At 40.1% G+C, this 19,003-nt stretch overlaps 4 protein-coding genes and 1 non-coding gene across 7 annotated transcripts; 2 read left to right on the top strand and 3 right to left on the bottom strand.

The window, feature by feature from the left end:
• Positions 1–1,767: 1,767 nt before the first annotated feature.
• LOC121802776 (protein RALF-like 24) lies at positions 1,768–2,103 on the bottom strand. The gene has a single exon (XM_042202470.1). It carries the CDS (start codon positions 2,101–2,103, stop codon positions 1,768–1,770), a length of 336 nt encoding a protein of 111 aa, XP_042058404.1.
• Positions 2,104–3,143: 1,040 nt separating this feature from the next.
• LOC121806086 lies at positions 3,144–3,251 on the top strand. Its single transcript, XR_006051621.1, has one exon. It is a non-coding gene; the product is annotated as a U6 spliceosomal RNA (small nuclear RNA).
• Positions 3,252–3,763: 512 nt separating this feature from the next.
• Positions 3,764–5,949, bottom strand: LOC121805028 (adenosylhomocysteinase-like). The gene is made up of 2 exons (XM_042204774.1): positions 5,149–5,949; positions 3,764–4,698 (listed from the first exon to the last, which is right to left on the bottom strand). Exons 1-2 carry the CDS (start codon positions 5,857–5,859, stop codon positions 3,952–3,954), a joined length of 1,458 nt encoding a protein of 485 aa, XP_042060708.1. The 5' UTR covers positions 5,860–5,949; the 3' UTR covers positions 3,764–3,951.
• A 4,560-nt stretch (positions 5,950–10,509) lies between these two features.
• LOC121802117 (serine hydroxymethyltransferase 4) lies at positions 10,510–12,740 on the top strand. Its single transcript, XM_042201696.1, has 4 exons — positions 10,510–11,266; positions 11,559–11,949; positions 12,044–12,145; positions 12,241–12,740. The coding sequence occupies exons 1-4, from the start codon at positions 10,589–10,591 to the stop codon at positions 12,483–12,485; spliced, it is 1,416 nt and encodes a 471-aa protein (XP_042057630.1). The 5' UTR covers positions 10,510–10,588; the 3' UTR covers positions 12,486–12,740.
• A 272-nt stretch (positions 12,741–13,012) lies between these two features.
• Positions 13,013–14,897, bottom strand: LOC121805583 (glycine-rich RNA-binding protein 4, mitochondrial-like). 3 transcript variants are annotated; one of them, XM_042205495.1, is made up of 6 exons: positions 14,755–14,890; positions 14,425–14,445; positions 14,084–14,219; positions 13,917–13,985; positions 13,404–13,510; positions 13,013–13,300 (listed from the first exon to the last, which is right to left on the bottom strand). In XM_042205495.1, exons 3-6 carry the CDS (start codon positions 14,205–14,207, stop codon positions 13,145–13,147), a joined length of 456 nt encoding a protein of 151 aa, XP_042061429.1. In that variant the 5' UTR covers positions 14,208–14,219; positions 14,425–14,445; positions 14,755–14,890; the 3' UTR covers positions 13,013–13,144. The 3 variants fall into 3 exon arrangements, with proteins under 3 accessions (XP_042061429.1, XP_042061431.1, XP_042061430.1); XM_042205497.1 differs by having other exon boundaries at positions 14,425–14,465; positions 14,755–14,779; XM_042205496.1 differs by lacking the exon at positions 14,425–14,445 and having other exon boundaries at positions 14,755–14,897.
• Positions 14,898–19,003: the final 4,106 nt, after the last annotated feature.

The following is a 19,003-nucleotide window of genomic DNA, read 5'->3' on the forward strand; positions in this document are numbered from 1 at the left end:
TTGTGAGGGGTGTTAAATCATAGTACGCAGTGAACCATTAAGGGGAGGGCCAAAAGCCCACCTCCCAAGGCCTCACACTTGTGCCTAAGAGGTGTTGCAAGTACACGACAGTAGTGAGATTTGATCCTTGGCTAATCATACAAATCTGCCCCTCCGGAACCAACTGCGCTCTGCCCCTGCGGACTTTTATAAATGATTGTACAAAAAGTTTCTTTCACGTTTCAATTTGATGGGTATTCCCTCCGTCCGCAAATAGGAGTCCATTCCTATCCGGCACGTTTTAAGAAATATTAAGAAAAGTGGGTGGAAGAAAGTTAGTGGAATACGAGCCTCACTTGTATATACACCATCCGTCCCCAAAGAATATGCATTTTGGGTTCGGCACAGGTTTTAATGCAAAATTGGTAAAGTAAGAGAGAGGAAGAGAGAAAAAGTAAAATAAAATATTGTTAGTGGAGAATCGGAGCAGATCTCCTACTCCACCATTCTTGCACCATTCGTACCCCAACACTCACAACAAAATAAAATAATCTTATAAACATGTAAGTGATGATGAGATTATTTTATTTTGTTGTGAGTGTGGAGTAGGAATGGTGCAGGAATGATGGAGTAGGAGATCCGCTCCGGTGGAGAATGGGTCCCACCTCATTAGAGATAAAAAAAAGTTCCAAAACTAGAAAGTGCGTATTCTTGTGGGACGGACTAAAAATAAAAGAGTGCATATTTTTGTTGGACGGAGGGAGTATAAATTTTAAATGATACTGTGAGTGAAGTGAGTTAGTGGAACGTGGGGTCTCTTTACCATTTATTGTAATTATGAACCGGGACTCCTATTCACGAATGGGACAAAATGAAAAAACGGGACTCATATTCACGGACAGATGGAGCATATTTTAATTCCATCTTATATATGTCCAAAGGTAGTTAACTTTTTACTTACACAATATGCAAAATAGTATGAAACAACAATAAAACTTTTTATACCAGCATGAAATAATAATAATAATAATAAAAAAAAAAAAAAATAATAATAATAATAAAAAAGCATTTTGAACTAACATGAAACATTTTTTACATCATGTGAGCAAAAAGTTAGCGTTATCTATATACAATTGGCAAAATATATTAAGTAAAGTGAAGCACAAAAGAAACTTTTTGTTACTTATTTATACAAGTTTCAAACTCTTTGTAATAACAAGAAACAATAATCACATATATTTTGTTTGAATAATGTATTTATCATGAAATATAGACTTTGTTCTTTTTATTTGAAGGGCGCAATGAGCTTATACATTTTGTACAGAAGGCGGTGAATGAGTGGCGGCAACGGCGGTGGAGGAGGATGTTTGAGAGCAACACTCTTGTCTTTTCTTTTTCAGCTATCTCCAAGTATCTTGGCTTATTTCTTTTTCAAATTACACACTTATTTAGTCATTACTACATTTTTGGGCCTGAAAAATAGGTAAATATATATAGATGGTGAAAATATTAAATTTGAAACATGTCATTTACAAATAGTTCTAGTATCATAGAAATCAATAGCTTTCATAAGAATAAAGCATCAATAATTAGCCATGTAATCAAACCAATATACACTCGTTGTATAAAAAGCAGTCTAGTTATACTAAATTTCAATAAACTTGCATTTGACAAAATTCTGAAATCAAATGACATTTATATAATATGTTCCCAAACATAAGCAAGTCGGTAAATTTTTTTTACCAGAAACAGAGCTCTGCAAAAAAAACAAAAAAAAATCGAGCTCCATCAATCTCCCCTGGCGCATCTCGTGATGATCTCGCAGCCTCTGCCGTAGGAATTGGCGACGCCGGCGGCCTTGCAGTTGTAATACGAAGCTCCTGGCCGATCGCACGGCACCATGTCTCGTCTCAGTGTGTCGTAGCTGATGTATCTCCGCCGTATCTGCAATGCCCTCCGATTGCTCTCTGAATCCATCACCTCCTCCCCCGCCGCGCACTCGCCGATCTTTCCGGCGCAAACGGTCTTGGCAAATTCGCCGGATTTTGGATCTGGAATTGAGGAGCAGAGCAGGAAATGCAGCAGGAGAATTGCGCACAAGGATTGCGGCTGAGGTTTGGGCATTTTGTGATTGAGAGGTTTTTTTTGGTAACAGTGGTGAAAATGGTGGGGTTTGAGATTGATTTGGTTTTGGTCATTTATGAGTGTGCACCTACTACTACTGACCATGAGAGCGAGAGTGACCCACACAACTCACAAGGGAAGAAGAAAGCAAGGGTTTTTTTTACTTTTTTTGGTTGCAGACTTTTGTCAAACATTTGGAAGTCACTGTGCCACAATTAGATTAGACCTACCATTGTTGAGGAAAGTAGTTTGAGAAAATAGTAGTACATTGTTGATGAGTAGAACATCGTCAACCGTCGTCACTTCACTGGACCATCGATGAGATCGGAAGGAATCACACCATAGATTAATTATAATAACCTTTTAATTTATATTGCATTTTATCTTTTTTCTTAAATTGTACTCCATATTTTATAAATACTCCTATTAATTACAGGAGTATGATTTATTCCACCCAATAGAAAGTAGAGTGTGTATTTATTCTATCATTTAATTTCACTTTTACTTATGATTCATTCACAATTTAAAATTATACCTAACTTCAATTTTTGGAATAAAAATCAATTATGATTCATAATATCGTAAGAAATCTTGTTACATAAAAAATACTAGTACTACTACTATTACATCATTCATGCCATATATGTACTCTTTTCTTCCTATGTGTCATGTATTTTGATCCATCGCTATTCGGAATTTTTATATTATTCAAACAGCTTTGAATAAATATTTATTACTCACTTAAATAGTCATGTGCAAATGAAATGAATCATTATTTATGGAACGGATGATCTCATTATCATGAAGTATTCACTGGTAACACGACCAAAATAATAGAACACTTTATTTAAATTGATCCAAAGATTAAAGATGATTTCACTTTTAAGAGGCTTATATAGTTATATCGTTTAAAAAAAACAAAAATAACATTACATAACCAATCGTTGTGGCAATTTGAATTTTCAAGGATCAATAAGTACTGCACTAGTATTATAAATATGGAGTATAAATCTCGAGTTAGTTGGTACCTAGAGCTAGCTGTCCCTTCGGGGACATGACATCCGATAAAATTGGAACGATAAATAGAAGATTAGCATGGCCCCTGCGCAAGGATGACACGCATAAATCGATAAATGGTATCTAGAGCTAGGAACCCACTATGAGTATGACCAATGCCTACCCTAATAGTACTCCTAGTTCATAAATTTCGACCAATTAAAACTAGTTTGGCTTTTTACGTCGAACCAACTGCAATTTTCTCATTTGAACGATATTTCAATTGTGAGCTTTAAAAAAAGTTGAACAAATAAAAATCAAAATCAAAATCAAAATCAAAATCAAACCATTTGATGTCTATCATTTTCGCAAGAAAGTCGCAGTTACAATATTAACTCAGAATAATTAATAGAGTTACGTAATGATACCGAAATTTATAGTAGACTTTCATTAAATAGGAAATATGCAAATTTGTGTCTCAAATAGCGTAGGGTACACTTTAGTAGCCCTTTTTAAATGCTCACATATATAGTTGGTCACATGCATTTAATTATATCCTTGTGCTACTTGCTGATTTTCAATAATTGACTACTATCCCAACTATATCTTCCCAAATTAAAATATCTAAACAGAGAGAGAAAAAAAGCGATAAACAGGGACAGAATAAGAAAAGAAAATCCTCAAGTTATTTTGGCCATAAAAGCAAATTCCAACATGGAAAATGGTAACTGCTGCGGCAGCAAACACCTCAAACAAAAAACATTAAAACCACAAAATCTAAGAGACAATCAAAAACAACAATAATGATAATAAGGGATCTTCTTTTCTCTGGGTTGCAACTTCTTGTCCCTTTTAGTACCTGTATTGCAAAGGCTTGTAAGGCCCCTCAACCGGCACACTAATGTAGTCGGCCTGCCCCTTGCTCAGCTTCGTGAGCTTGGCACCAAGCTTCCCGAGATGGAGGGCGGCCACCTTCTCGTCGAGGTGCTTGGGCAGCACGTACACCTTCTTCTCGTACTTCCCGGAGCTCCTCTCGTTCCACAGCTCGAGCTGGGCAATGACCTGGTTGGTGAAGGAGCACGACATGACGAAGCTGGGGTGCCCCGTGGCGCATCCCAGGTTCATCAGCCTGCCCTCAGCCAGGACGATGATCCCGGTCTTGGTGTCTGGAAAGATCCACCTGTCGGTCTGGGGCTTGATGGTGACCCTCTTCACGCCTGGGAAGTTCTCGAGTCCCTGCATGTCGATCTCGTTGTCAAAGTGGCCGATGTTGCAGACGATGGCGTTGTTCTTCATCTTCCTCATGTGCTCGAGCATGATGATGTCCTTGTTGCCAGTGGTGGTGACGAAGATGTCGGCGGTGGAGACCACGTCCTCAAGGGTTAGGACTTCGAAGCCTTCCATGAGGGCTTGGAGAGCGCAGATGGGATCGATCTCAGTCACAACCACACGAGCACCGCCCTGTTTCAGGGCGGCAGCACAGCCCTTTCCCACATCTCCGTAACCACACACGACGCCAACCTTTCCGGCGATCATGACATCGGTTGCCCTCATCAGACCATCAGGTAGCGAGTGGCGGCACCCGTAGAGGTTGTCAAACTGGTTATGGCAGAATCAACAAAGATAATCAGAGGGAATGAAAATGCAGAAATTTGAATATGTGAAAGTTCTTGGCTAAATCGGGCAATAATTAACCTAAATCAAGACAAATCTTATATTAAGAGATAACATAGAAAATTAAGGAGAAATCAATATCAAGTAACAAAATAAAAACATGATCCTAAATCTAAGGAAACACATTAATTGAATCGGCTTTGACAACAAGCAGTGTTAATTAGGTAGTAACAGTTGAGTATTCATAAGCATCCAAAGAGGCACAATCCGGTGCATAAGCCCTAATTATGGTTGATAAACCCTAATTACCAATTAGGCATAAATAAACAGGTAGATCGACAATCGTTGACAAAGGACCACCAAATATCCTCAACAAAACCAATCACAATCAAAGCAATCATACATCAAAAGAAACCAAATCAAAAAATTGAATACCTTGCTCTTGGTGACAGAGTCATTGACATTAATGGCAGGGAAAAGCAGAGTGCCATTAGCCTGCATCTGATACAACCTCTTCACACCAGTCGTCGTCTCCTCCGAAACACCAACCAATCTCTCATTCATCTTCCTGTACTTCGTCGGATCTCCCTTCAAGCCATCTCTGATCAGCGTCAGCACGATCTGAAACTCGGCGTTGTCAGTCGAGCTCGGATCCGGCAGCTTCCCCGTCTTCTCATACTCCAGCTCCGCCTTCACGCCCTCGTGAATCAGCAGCGTGGTGTCGCCACCGTCGTCAACAATCAGATCCGGACCGCCGCCGGGGCCCCAGTCTAGGGCGCGCTCGGTGCACCACCAGTACTCCTGTAAGGTCTCCCCCTTCCAGGCGAAGACAGCGGCGCTGTCGCGGGCGATGGCGGCGGCGGCGTGGTCCTGGGTGGAGAAGATGTTGCAGGAGCACCATCTGACCTCGGCGCCGAGGGCGGTGAGGGTTTCGATGAGGACGGCGGTCTGGATGGTCATGTGGAGGGATCCGGTGATCCTGGCACCCTTGAAAGGCTGGGAGGGGCCGAATTCGGTGCGGCAGGACATGAGGCCGGGCATCTCGACCTCGGCGAGCTCGATCTCGAGGCGGCCGAAGTCGGCCTGGGACATGTCCTTGACCTTGTACTCGCGGCCGGAGGTGGTCTTCTCGATTTGGAGAGCCATGGCTGCGGAGGTTTCAGATCTGAGAAATGAGGGTTTTGGAGTAGAGAAGTGGACGAAGGAGATGATGGAGTGTGAGGGGTTATAAAGAGCTGCGCCTGCGCTACTGCTAGGTGACAAAAATGAGGTATTTGTTTATACCCCTATACTTTTGTTTATTCGGGTTTAGTCCCTCTGTGTTTCTTTTTTCACTTTAACGCCTAAACTATTGAATACTACTATTAGTTATGCCGATACAATTATGTCATACAGGTAGGATTTTTCGATTGAATATTAGTAATAAAAATGAATTCAAAATGGATTGTCACAAAAACAACTTATATTTTCAAGATTACTCTAGTTGAAAATCGATTAAATGTCTCCTATTGCTACTCATAATATTGAGTGTTCATTATTAAATATTTTATTTTATTTCTTAGCACTATTTTTGATAAATGAATTTCATATTCATTAACTTGTTTTATTAATATTTGAATTTAAAATTAATATGTAAAAACATGAGTAATGTTTCACTAATTTTTTCATTCATTCTTAAAATCAATGCTGGATCAAAATTAGACATATAAATCGAATGGAGAGAATTATATTTTGTATGTTTATCAAAAAATAGTAAATGAGATAGTTGCGAACCAAGATGGTAATAATTTGATTAGCAATATATAAATTCAGAATAAACCACGAAGTTGGTAAGTCGGGCTTCACCACTATTGTTGATTATAGTATGATTTTATTTTTTTTAAGGTAAGGAAATCTTCTATCATTACTGGTGCTGAAATATCTAAAACATGTCTTGTAGGAGTAGTCATCATTGGTCATGAATCATGATAGGTTTATTTGTCATCACTTGTTAATATGCTTTGAATTTGTTTCCTAATTAGAATAGGATTATGCTTCCTAATTGAGATATGACTATATTTCCGAAATATGATAAGATCTCATGTGTGCCTATTTATATGTGAATAGAGCACATAATTCTGTGATCGTGATTTTAGATCCAATCTGAAATCTGTAACCATAATATGAAAACACTCGGAATAAAATTTGTTCTCTATTCCTGCCCGTGGATGTAGCCAATTGGCGAACCACGTAAATCTGTGTCATCTTTACGTTCGTTTCTGTTTATCTTGATTACACAATTGTCTTATTTTGTCATAACAAACTGGTATCAGAGCCTGGTTTTCGGACTAGAGTTTTGAATTCCGCATCTGTTAGGGTTTCTGTGTTAATCGATCAAGATGTCTGCTCTGAACGTGAAGGTCGACAAATTCACCGGGAGAAATAGTTTTTGCTTATGGCAGATCAAGATGCGATCCCTGCTGAAGCAGCAGGGTTTGTGGATGCCGCTCAAAACAAAGAAGGCAATGGAGGGTGATGAGTAGTGGACAACCTTAGACTAAAAGGCTCACTCGACCATCATGGTGTGCCTATCTGACGATGTTATCATCGAAGTTGCTGATCAGGAGACTGCTACTGCCCTTTGGACGAAGTTGGAGAGTCTATACATGACGAAGTCTCTAACTAACAAGTTGCTCCTGAAGCAACGTCTGTTTCGATTACGCATGCAGGAAGGTATGCCCCTTTGGGATCATCTGGAAAATTTGAACAAAATTTTGTTGGATTTGCGTAATGCTTAATGTCATGAGCTGTTAGTTGCCCGTGGAGGGCAAATTTGAGGCAAGGATGAAGAAGTTTGTTTGTTTGGTATTATGATGATGCATTTGGAAGGAGGATTTAAGTCAAGGTGGAGATTTGTTAGTATGCCTTGAATTTGTTTCCTAATTGGGATATGACTATGTTTCCAAATTAGGATAGGATATCATGTGTGCCTATTTATATGTGAGTAGAGCACATAATTCTGTGATCGTGATCTTAGATCCAATCTGAAATCTGTAGCCATAATCTGAAAACACTCTGAATAAAATTTGTTCTTCATTCCTGCCCGTGGATGTAGCCAATTGGCGAACCACGTAAATCTGTGTCATCTTTACGTTAGTTTCTGTTTATCTTGATTACACAATTGCTATATTTTGTCATAACACGATTGCACTAATTTTATTTAGGGATGGGTAAGGTTACCAATTTTATAGGATATTGTCTAAGAAGAAAAATGAATTTAGAAGACAACATATTTTTCATATTTGGTGTGTTTGGTGGGATTTAGTAAATGTCGGGACTCCAATGGGAAAAGGACCCATTGAGAAAATATCACATGGCATTTTCTTCAATTTGATTAGAATTTTAAAAACAACACCAAACTTTTGAATTCTTATTTCACATATTTTAATCCCAAAAGTAAATTATTGTTTGCCATAAGGAAATTTAGTAGAACTATAAAAATCATATACTATATGTTGACATCATGGCGACATCTACAGGATCTCTCTTATATTTTAGATTTTATCAAATTAATAGCAGCTCGATTTCCATTTTATTATTTTTCCAATAATTAGAGCATCCCGGACCCACTTTTATTCATTTTTACTCCCTACTCTTCCACAAGAGTACAACACCCACATCCATGCTTTTCCGCAAGGACATGCTCAAGGGTCCCACCATTCTATTATTCAATTTAAATAAAATACATTGAAAATACCCGTAATACTATTACAAATTACAAAAAAAATTAAAAAGTACATAATTAAAATCCTAAAAATTAAAAATTACATAATTAAAGTCATAAAAATTAAAAATTGCATAATTAAAATCCTAAAAAATAAAAATTACATAATTAAAATCCAAAAAAATAAAAATTACATAATTAAAAATACCCCCGTGGAAGACTAGTCCTCTGGCCCTATCCCCAATGTTTTTCGGAGACCCCGTATCATTGCCAAATGTGAATCAAGTTACTCGGGAGTCATCCGAGACCTATCAGCCAAATTGAGTTGAGCTAAAAGGGTCCACAACGAGTTGGTGGGGGGTTGAGGTGGCATTAAGGGAGCGGGAGCGGGGGCAAATGGAGTCTCGGCGCGACGGCGGTTGGCCGTCGCCTTCTTCCTTCCTTGCGGCCGGCGTTGGGAACTACTCGTAACGGCGTCGGGGCTACCCAAGTTAGCTCCGGCAAGCTGGCTAGCCACCTCATCGAAGCCGCCGTCGGATAGGGATAACGACCTCGACCGTTTGCTGGAGGAGCTGGGGGAGAATGATAAGTCTCCCCTATACTTCGGATTTCTTCGCACCTGCTGCCAAACGCCGAGGTGCTTGAATGGTTTGTAATGCATGGAATGGTAGGTCGACATGGTGGCAATGATGATGTCGGCCTCTCTCATGCCGCTCACTGCCGACCGCTGTTCCTGGAGGTAATACCCCTGAAACTTTTGAATTTCTTCGTTGACTCTGAAGATGGCATTGCGCACCATACTCTCGTTGCGCTCGATGGTCCCTCCGGTCGGTTGGCATTGTACCGGCGAGAGACGCGCCACCAAAACCTCTCCCCGGTTTGGTTCGTGCCGGTTTCCGGATCTTCAGATATTTTCAAATAGGCTTTGAACATCTTCTCCATCTCCGGAGGAGTGTACGCGCTGCGGACGTGAGGGTCACTGCCACGACTATGAGTAGGAACACTACGAGGTAGATGAGGAGGATCGCTGGGGTTGTCCTCCGGAGTTTGGGAGCCGCCGCTCCCTCCCGATCCTTATTCGGGTGCCCACCCGTATTGCCCATCGGTGGCATCTTGCTCGTCCACTGGATAATGCCGTAGCCACCCAAAATTTGAGAACCTTGGGTTTGAGGAGGGGGCGAGAATTCCGTATCCGGATGAGGGAATGGTGTTGGGTTGAACCATTCGTGGTTCCATTCGCGGGAGTCGGAGGGGTGATCGCCGGAGCTGGATATTATTTTTTGCAAGAGTGAAAGATTGAGAATTGTATAGTGTTGTGTGAAATTTTTTGTGTGGAAATGAGGGTATTTATAGATGAAAAATGTGAATTTTGAGGGAAAAAATGAAAAATGAAGTAAAAGTGGGGAGAAAACGGATATAATTTAATAGGAAGTGGGAAAATATTTTTTATTTAAAAACGATTTTTAAAATTAAAATTAAAAAAAAATAAAATAGAAAAAGCCAACGGCATTGCCGTTGGCCAATAGGAGGCTGTCACGTCGACCTGCTCAGCGGCATGGACGTGCTCTTATTATCGAGCAGCGCCGTGCCGTCGGCACGGACGCCGTCCGCCCCATCGAGCAACGATGAGGATGCTCTTATACAACTACCATTTTTAGACCTGGAAGAAAATACATTTTAACCATTAAAATATATATTAATTCATCCCGAGCTATAGGCTGCCTATCCATCAATTGATAATTCAAATTGCAAAGCTTAATTTAATTTCCACTCCACCTAAAAAGAATAATTCTCTTTTTTTCATTAATTAAAATATACTACTTGCTTATTTTTTTCAATTTTACTAATTTTACATTAAAATTTATTTTACTAATTTTACTGAGTCGTAAGTCTATCATAATTCAACAGGAAATATTTATTTTTTTCACTGTTTTCAATGCCTTTTTATCCAGGGAGTTGGTCATCTTACACTTGACGTTAACACAATGTGTTAATTAATCATGGTGAATTATCAGCAACATTAACTAAATTACTAATACGCCCTCCCACCACCGCAAGGGTATAATTGTCGCAACACATTCACCAACCCCAAATTCCTAATTTATTAAACCAGATCCAACCTCACCACCTCACCACCTCCACACCTCCATTCCATCACCTCCGATTCCAATCATGGACGCCGTATCGGAATGGGGAAACACTCCTCTCGCCGCCGTGGATCCCGAGATCCACGACCTCATCGAGAAGGAGAAGCGCCGCCAGTGCCGCGGCATCGAGCTCATCGCCTCCGAGAATTTCACCTCCTTCGCCGTGATTGAAGCTCTCGGCAGTGCGCTCACCAACAAGTACTCCGAGGGCATGCCTGGCAACCGCTACTACGGCGGAAACGAGTACATCGACCAGATCGAGAACCTCACCCGCTCGCGCGCCCTCCAGGCCTACCGCCTCGACCCGGCCAGTTGGGGCGTCAATGTCCAGCCCTACAGCGGCTCCCCGGCGAACTTCGCCGCCTACACGGCGGTTCTCAACCCGCACGACCGGATCATGGGGCTGGATCTGCCATCTGGCGGCCATCTCACGCACGGGTACTACACCTCTGGCGGTAAGAAGATCAGCGCCACCTCGATCTACTTCGAGAGCTTGCCGTACAAGGTTGATTCGAAGACCGGGTACATTGATTACGATAGGTTGGAGGAGAAGGCGCTTGACTTCAGGCCTAAGTTGATTATCTGCGGAGGGAGTGCTTACCCTAGGGATTGGGATTACAAGAGGTTCAGATCGGTTGCTGATAAGTGCGGCGCGCTTCTGCTCTGCGATATGGCGCACATTAGCGGCCTCGTTGCTGCTCAGGTGCGTAAACATTCGATCTCGATCTGACTTAGTTGTTCATAACTTTACTCTTCAATTTGCTCTGCATAATGCATATACATTTGCGTTTTGTGCTGTGGAATCTGATATCTGCGCACTTTCATTGGTGCTTCAGTTGCATGTATGTTTGATTTAGAGTAATAGAATCTGCATAATGCTGTTAATTACAACTGGTGATGGAGTTTGGATCTGCATGTTAATTTTATTTCGTGCTCTTGCCTCAAGTCTTTTTGTTAGTATTGTTGATTCTCACTGCTATGGTTGATTGTTATAGGAAGCGGCTGATCCGTTTGAGTACTGCGACTTGGTAACGACCACCACCCACAAGAGTCTGAGGGGTCCAAGGGCGGGCATGATATTCTACAGGAAGGGTCCGAAGCCAGCCAAAAAGGGGCAGCCTGAGGGTGCAGTTTACGACTTTGAGGATAAGATCAATTTCGCCGTCTTCCCATCCCTTCAGGGTGGCCCCCATAACCACCAAATTGGTGCCCTTGCTGTGGCCCTAAAGCAGGTCATGACCCCTGGTTTCAAGGTGTATGCAAAGCAAGTCAGGGCGAACGCAGTGGCTCTCGGGAATTATCTGATCAGCAAAGGATACAATCTCGTCACTGGTGGAACCGAGAACCACTTGGTTCTGTGGGATCTCCGTCCTCTTGGGCTAACTGGTACGGGATCTGAAACTAGTTTGTTTGTAAGACACAAGTGATTGTTGAGCTCTTTTGTTTATGTTGAAACTTACGTCTGGCTGTTCTTTTGCAGGAAACAAAGTTGAGAAACTCTGTGATCTGTGCAACATTACTGTTAACAAGAATGCCGTGTTTGGTGACAGCAGTGCCTTGGCTCCTGGAGGTGTTCGCATTGGTACGTATCAATATTGTATTATTCGAATGGGAGCTTAGTTTCTTTGTCTTAGTTTCCGCTGTTACTGATGAGTGAATTTTTTGGGTATCTTGCAGGTGCTCCTGCCATGACATCGAGAGGTTTAGTCGAGAAAGACTTTGAGCAGATTGCTGAATTTCTCCACCGGGCTGTGACCGTGACACTGAAGATCCAGAAGGAGCACGGTAAACTACTGAAAGACTTCAACAAGGGCCTAGTGAACAACAAAGACATCGAAGAGCTCAAGGCTGATGTCGAGAAATTCTCCTCTTCATTCGAGATGCCCGGCTTCCTCATGTCAGAGATGAAGTACAAAGACTGATGTGATGCATTAACTCCCCATTTTTAAGTTTCCCTGTTTTCGATTTGTGTGTCTTCCCTTTGAGTTCAACTATTAGGCTCTTCTGATTTTGAATCATGTATGTCCAAAATAACTAAAAGAATCTGAACAGGCAATATATGATGTGCCAAAGTTGTATTCCAAGGTCATCAAATTTCCTTATGTTCCTACGAAGTTGAAGTTAATCAAAATTTGACGTGTAAAGTTTCCCACTAATGAATATTGTTTTTATTATAACATCCTGTTCTTATAACTATAATTTTGGTAATCTAATTTCATATCACACGAAAAGTCTTACATGTAGTCATTAGTTTTATTATAATATGTTAGTGAAATAAATTGGTAGAATATGAGATCGACTTACCATTTATGGAGGACTCTTATTCTGGGATGAAATAAAATGGTAAAATAAGACTCTTATTGTGAGACGAAGGGAGTGACATTTTAGTGCTCAACGTGACAGAAAGAAGCTGCAGTAAAATGGTAGAGGAAAACTGAGAAGCAAAGCAAACTAAAAATTATCCTCCATTTATTACAATTTGAATAAAGTAAAGGAACACCGTGAGGGAAAAACAGTGCAAGTTTGTAACTTGATTACTAAACTAGTAGTGCCAAAAATAACGAAGCAAGCAATATGTAGACTAGTAACTCTCATCTCTGTTGCCGTACCCTCCTCCATAACCACCACCACCACGGCCAAAGTTGTTGCCTCCATAACCACCACCACCGCCGCCATAGTTACTGCGAGGAGGTCTCTCTGTGGCCTGGCTTACGCGGATGTTCCTGCCATTCAGTTCCTACAGGGAAGTGACAACACGTGAATCAGACAATGTTAGAGTCAATGCAAAACGAATGCTGTAAAGATTGCTTAGCAGTTACTCCTAGCACTCAGAATCTAACCTGTCCATCCATTGCTGATATGGCTGAGTTAGCAGCCTCTTCACAAGTGAAATTTACGAAACCAAACCCTCTCGATCTTCCAGTCTCTCTGTCAACGATAATTCTTACTGCATACAGACAGCTAAGTCGATATATAGAAGGAAGAAACTACGTCAAGCAAAAAGTTACACTACTCTATATTTTAGTCCATTAAACACTTTATCTAATGCTCCAACTAACAGAGACAGTGACCTACAACATCTGCCTATATCACATGGAATATGGATTTAAACAAGCCAAACAGACACATCATTGTCAGCGTTCATTTAAGTTAGGGACAGTGTTGCCATTTTATATCCGCAGATGCACAGACAAAACTAAAACGAATAGGTCTCATCGTAAGATTCGAGAAGAACAAGCTGAACAAGATCTTATGAGCATATAGACATCAAGATACTTGGTACTGCAACACGCCTTTCAACAAACTTGGGAATGTATACAAATAGGAAATAACAGCTACTCTATTCGACTCACCAGAGTCAACTTCTCCGAAGCTAGAAAAAGCATCTCTGAGAGACTGATCATCAGTTTGATAAGAAAGCCCTATCAAAGGAAGACACAGGACATGAATATGAGATCATAACACAAATACATGTCACACAAAAACAAAGCTATAAATGTGAAATTTCAGAAAGAAAAACCTCCGATGAAAAGGTTGGTGGACATGAGGCGTATAGCATTAAACATCGAGGGTTGTCCACTCAATGCACTAGAGGCAGATATGCTCTGCCTTAGCATGGTTCCAACTTTGTTGAAGCAAGCCATATGCGTTAGAAGCTGAATTAAACAACTATAAAGTCAAATATCTCAACAAACATGTACATCGGTTTAAAAATAATATTGTAACTAATCAAGAAGCAATGACAATCCAATTCTAGTCATAAACAGATCACTCAAGATAAACTGATTCAAGCACCAATCTGTCAAAAAACAAGAAACAAATTGCTATAAAAGCACAAATCACGAGCATAAAACATTTCACCTCTTCCTTATATCGCGAACCCTACAAAAAGTAAACAACATCTGGTGAAAATTAGAGTATGTTCTAGGCATCATATCATCACACAGATCACTCATGGCATACAAAATACATAAATCGCACCTTGACATAGATAAACAAATGACATAAATCGAAAAAAATATTAAAAAATTCACACTTCCCAGAGGAAGAAAAACTAAAAGAAAGTTTTATGTTCTGTAACTAAAAACAAAGATCTCTGACGCATATCAAGATTAACACGTGCAGAAATGAATAGATCTAAGAAAAAGCTATCAGAAAAATATTTAGTCTGAGAATTCAGAAGAAAGATACCTCTTTGAATAGAAGGGTTTTTCAGAGCGGCTACTGCTATCAAGTGAAGGGTTTAAGGATTATATTAATCAGATTGAAACTGAAACTACGAAAATATCTCCACTACAGTTATTTTTCCTGCGGTTAGGGTTCCATTGCCTTTGTTGTACGCCGTATTAGTTATTCATTTGTTTAATTATGTTATTATTATTATTATTAACGGTAGTAGTTTTATTTTGGTTAGTCATATTACTCCATTGCCGGGTTAAAATGCATATAGTATTCAATCCACAACTATGACCAATTCTACACTATTAGATCTTAAAATGAATTTATGAGATCAAAGCTCAGTCAATCCGTTATAACATATAATAATTTTCACGAATTTTTATATTAATATAGTGTACAAATATCAATACAGTGATATAAAAATCTCATACTAGAAAATATCAACAAACTTTTATTGTTATTGTACCTTCATTATATTGATATTGATGGTTTGATGCATTTATTGATATATTTTTTACAAAAAAATAAATTAAATCGAGAAAGTTAAGTAAATTCAAAATTTTAAAATGATTTTGAGCAGAGGAAAAATGGTTAATTTTAACTACTCCACCATATAATAATTAATAGTAATACCCTTTAAGTTTATTTAATATTTTTTTATTTAATATAATCTACGTTTGCATTATTTCAACCACTAGAAGGTGGTGAAGAAGATGTGCCGGATTCCGATGACGCCACCGAGTAGGAAGCGGTGGCGTTTTTTTATCTTTTTATGTTGTGTTTTTTAAAAAATTTCGTTGTAGAATTTTCCCCTATCAATAGTACGACGAAAATTTGACTCTAATTCGTAACTTTATTAAATTATGTTTATTTCCCAAATTACTAGTCTACTAAAATTTAACATAGTTAAATTAAAAATAACAATAAAAAAAAAACAAATTAATTTTTTTTATAGACGACCACATTTGGTGGCCCTTGTTAATTTTGTTAATTTTGTTAATTTACCATTGCGGAGGGCCACATGAGAGCCACGAATGGTGGCCTTCAAGGGCCACCATTGTGGACACCCTTATTTGACATTTCTTATGCAAAATGTTTTTCTATATTTGTGTGTGGACCAAAAGACCCTTCCTCTTTCTTCCTTCCTTCTCCTTCTTCGGAGCTGTTTCTTTTGAAGCCAGAACTCAGCATTCCCTTCATCATTCGCCGTGGTCATTTATGCCTTCTACGGTGTCAAGCGGCTCTAATTTTCGGTGCAAGCTCACCCCCAACAGCCCAACATCACCTTTAGCCAAATCCAAATACAATTTCATCTTCTTCTCCCATTTTCCATGAATTGATCAATTCAGCCAAATTCTCTGAACAAATCTCGTAATGGAACCAACACGGCCCCGCAGCAAAATCACCAAAACGTTTTCAAGAGTAACCAGTCTCAAATCGAGCTCCAAAAACCGCTCCTACAACCCAGGCTTCCGCATCTTCTTCCATCAGGAAAAGCTCTGATGCTGCGAGTCGCATCAATTCGAGAAGGAAGACGCAGAGGACGCCATGGAGGAGTACAAAAACCGCGCCGCCATGGAAGCATTTGTCGCGAAGCTCTTCGCCACCATCTCCACCACCTACGCCGAGCTCCAAATGGTGCAGTTCCCCTACAAGGGCGACGCGATCCAGTGGGCCGGCACGCCGTCTTCGACCAACTCAAGGCGCTCTCCGAGCTCAAATACAGTTATATAAAAAACAGTTCGATTTGCCGCCGCACGTGACGCTGAGCCGACGGAGATTTAGGAGCAGCAGTCGATGTAGCAAAGCCTTCGAGAATCCGTCGAGAGCAACAAATCACTCTAGCAAGAACATGATTTGGGCGAAAAAATTAGCTTCATTTTTACATGATTAAACGCAGTGATACATCAGGATGAGAAAGCCTCAAGCTTTGGAGTAAATTGGGAGAAAAAAGATATTTGTTGAATCACGTGAAGCTCCACAAATTCGGATGAGAAAGCAAGAGGAAAGAGACGGTTGTCAGTGGGGAGAGAGAAGGAGTAGGATATATAAGAGCATCCTTAACCCCGTCCCCAATTCAGGTCCCAAGTCCCCTCCACGTCACCATTCATCTAAATTTGAGTCTCATGTCACAACTGCTCTAACCCTGCAGGCCTCATCTCGAGCCACATCTATTAAATTGCATTATTCACAATTTACCATCTATTTTACGCGTAAAATAAAAAACGTTAAACAATTATAACATGAGAAATTCATTTTTAATTCAAAATTAATAAATTATAAACTAAAATATTAAATTAGAACATAAAAAAAATGCAAAAAAAATTACTCTTCTTCCCCTTCCTCTCGCCCCTCTTTATCCTTCTTCAAAATGCAAAAAAAAATGAGAAAATTGGGGGTGCAAATGCAAAAGAAACCATCGTCGCCCTCTTCTTCCTCTTCCTCCCTCTTCTTCCTCTCCCCCTCCCCTTCCCCCTCCTTCCTCTTCCAAATGCAAAAGAAACCTGAAATTGGGCCCGGGATCGGAAAAAGAGCACCTCAAACGCCGGCCAGGCCGGACCCCGGGCGAGTCCTCAGGCCGCGACTGCGGCCCCGGGACCGGAACTTCCTCTCCTCCATCGCTGGTGACGCGGGCCGGGACCCAGGTGCGGCCCGGTCCCTTAGCGTTAAGGATGCTCTAAAGGAGATTTTGCCTCTATGCCATGTTTGTTTGACATGGATTGTGTGTTTGGAAAATAATCTAATTCTCAATTGTAAAATTCTTGTGTTTGTTGAAAATGTGGAAAGTAATATGATCTCTAATAATTAAATTCCTTGGTAAAATTATAAGAAAATAAGGAAAGGAAACTAATTCCTAAAATCAAGAAAAGTTATGTAGAAATTCAAGTATTTTTTTCCTCTTCTAAACCTAGGTATTCTTTTTCCGGTAACTTGAAAAAGCGGTTTCTTCCACTACTCATCAAATATCTCTTTTCTTCCACTCCATAACTATTTTATTTATGCTAAATTTTATTAATTCTAATCATCTACGTGGACACGGGTTTGATTATTTAGAAATGAATTTTATATCTGCTAAATTTTATTAATTCTAATCATCTGTATAGCCACGAATTTGATTATGATGAATATTTTATATAAAAAAATCAATTATGCCCCCGTAACATTTGAAGATTATTTTGATTAAGTGTGTTATTTTAGTTTTGTTAAGCTGATTATATAGATTATTTATTGTTTATTTTTATAATTTATATTTTAATTTTAATGTAAAATAATAGTTCAGTTAATAAGAGTATTTTATTATATATTTTACGGTTTTTATTCATCAAATTATTTCAATAACTGAAAATTATAATTTTAAAATCCTATATGTTTCCAAACACAGTAATCATATTTTTCATCAATCATATTCCACGTAATCATTTTACGAGGAATCATAAATCTCAGAAATCAAAATCCTAGAAATCACAATCCTAGAAATCAAAATCCTAATAATCATTTTCCTTTACAACTTTAATTTCCTACCAAAAAAACATGGTGTAATTCTAGGTGCATCTTCGAATGCAGAAAAGAAAAACCATGTCCTCCTCAAGAATTGAATTCTTTTCTTTAATGGTCAATAGTGCGGGCCATCCACCAAAATCGAGGGCCGAGCATTTATTACTAAGGAACACCGAACGACGTGATTTCCCATGTTTTACCTCAATTATGGCCAATTAGCAAACACCGAATAGGCCATTAAGGTGTTCACTATAGGGGCGGCGCGCCGGCCGCCCCGCCTTGCTATAGTGGAGGGACCGACCGCCCCGGGGCGGAAGCCATTTTTGGGCGGAAGGCCCTCCGGCGAGTTTTGTGCGAGGACGCGCCGGACCGACCGCCCCGAGGCGATAGGCGGGCTGGCCTATAGTGGGGCGGTGCGAGGTGCGGCGGTTCCGAGGAGAAAGATTTTTTTTGTTTTTTTAATTCAATTTAATTTACCTATAAATACACCACATTCCTTTCATTATTTTCACACCATTCCAACTCTTTACTCATACTTTCTCTCACTAAAATTTGTGGATTGACATGTGGAATTCCCTGATTCAAGAGGTGCAGCACCAGACCGACGAGGAGGATGCGGCGCGCGCGGCGGAGGCAGCGATCCCTCGTGCGATTACTCGTCGGCGGACCATCCAACGAGACCGTAGCGGAGCACACCAGCGTCTAATGGTGGACTAATTTGCGGATAACCCCCGTTATCCACCCGAGATTTTCCGTCGGTGAT

This window comes from Salvia splendens, chromosome 5, assembly GCF_004379255.2.
Source record: "Salvia splendens isolate huo1 chromosome 5, SspV2, whole genome shotgun sequence".
NCBI lineage: Eukaryota > Viridiplantae > Streptophyta > Magnoliopsida > Lamiales > Lamiaceae > Salvia > Salvia splendens.

Bases quoted from the DNA above. Each gene is read 5' to 3' on its own strand.
- LOC121802776 (XM_042202470.1), bottom strand. From the start codon at position 2,103: ATGCCCAAACCTCAGCCGCAATCCTTGTGCGCAATTCTCCTGCTGCAT.
- LOC121805028 (XM_042204774.1), bottom strand. From the start codon at position 5,859: ATGGCTCTCCAAATCGAGAAGACCACCTCCGGCCGCGAGTACAAGGTC. The intron at 4,699-5,148 runs GTATTCAATTTT...TGCCATAACCAG, and splicing joins ACTCTGTCACCAAGAGCAAG to TTTGACAACCTCTACGGGTG.
- LOC121802117 (XM_042201696.1), top strand. From the start codon at position 10,589: ATGGACGCCGTATCGGAATGGGGAAACACTCCTCTCGCCGCCGTGGAT. The intron at 11,267-11,558 runs GTGCGTAAACAT...TGATTGTTATAG, and splicing joins GCGGCCTCGTTGCTGCTCAG to GAAGCGGCTGATCCGTTTGA. The intron at 11,950-12,043 runs GTACGGGATCTG...GTTCTTTTGCAG, and splicing joins CCGTCCTCTTGGGCTAACTG to GAAACAAAGTTGAGAAACTC.
- LOC121805583 (XM_042205496.1), bottom strand. From the start codon at position 14,207: ATGGCTTGCTTCAACAAAGTTGGAACCATGCTAAGGCAGAGCATATCT. The intron at 13,986-14,083 runs GTTTTTCTTTCT...TTCCTTTGATAG, and splicing joins CACCAACCTTTTCATCGGAG to GGCTTTCTTATCAAACTGAT. The intron at 13,511-13,916 runs GTGAGTCGAATA...GTCTGTATGCAG, and splicing joins CTTCGGAGAAGTTGACTCTG to TAAGAATTATCGTTGACAGA.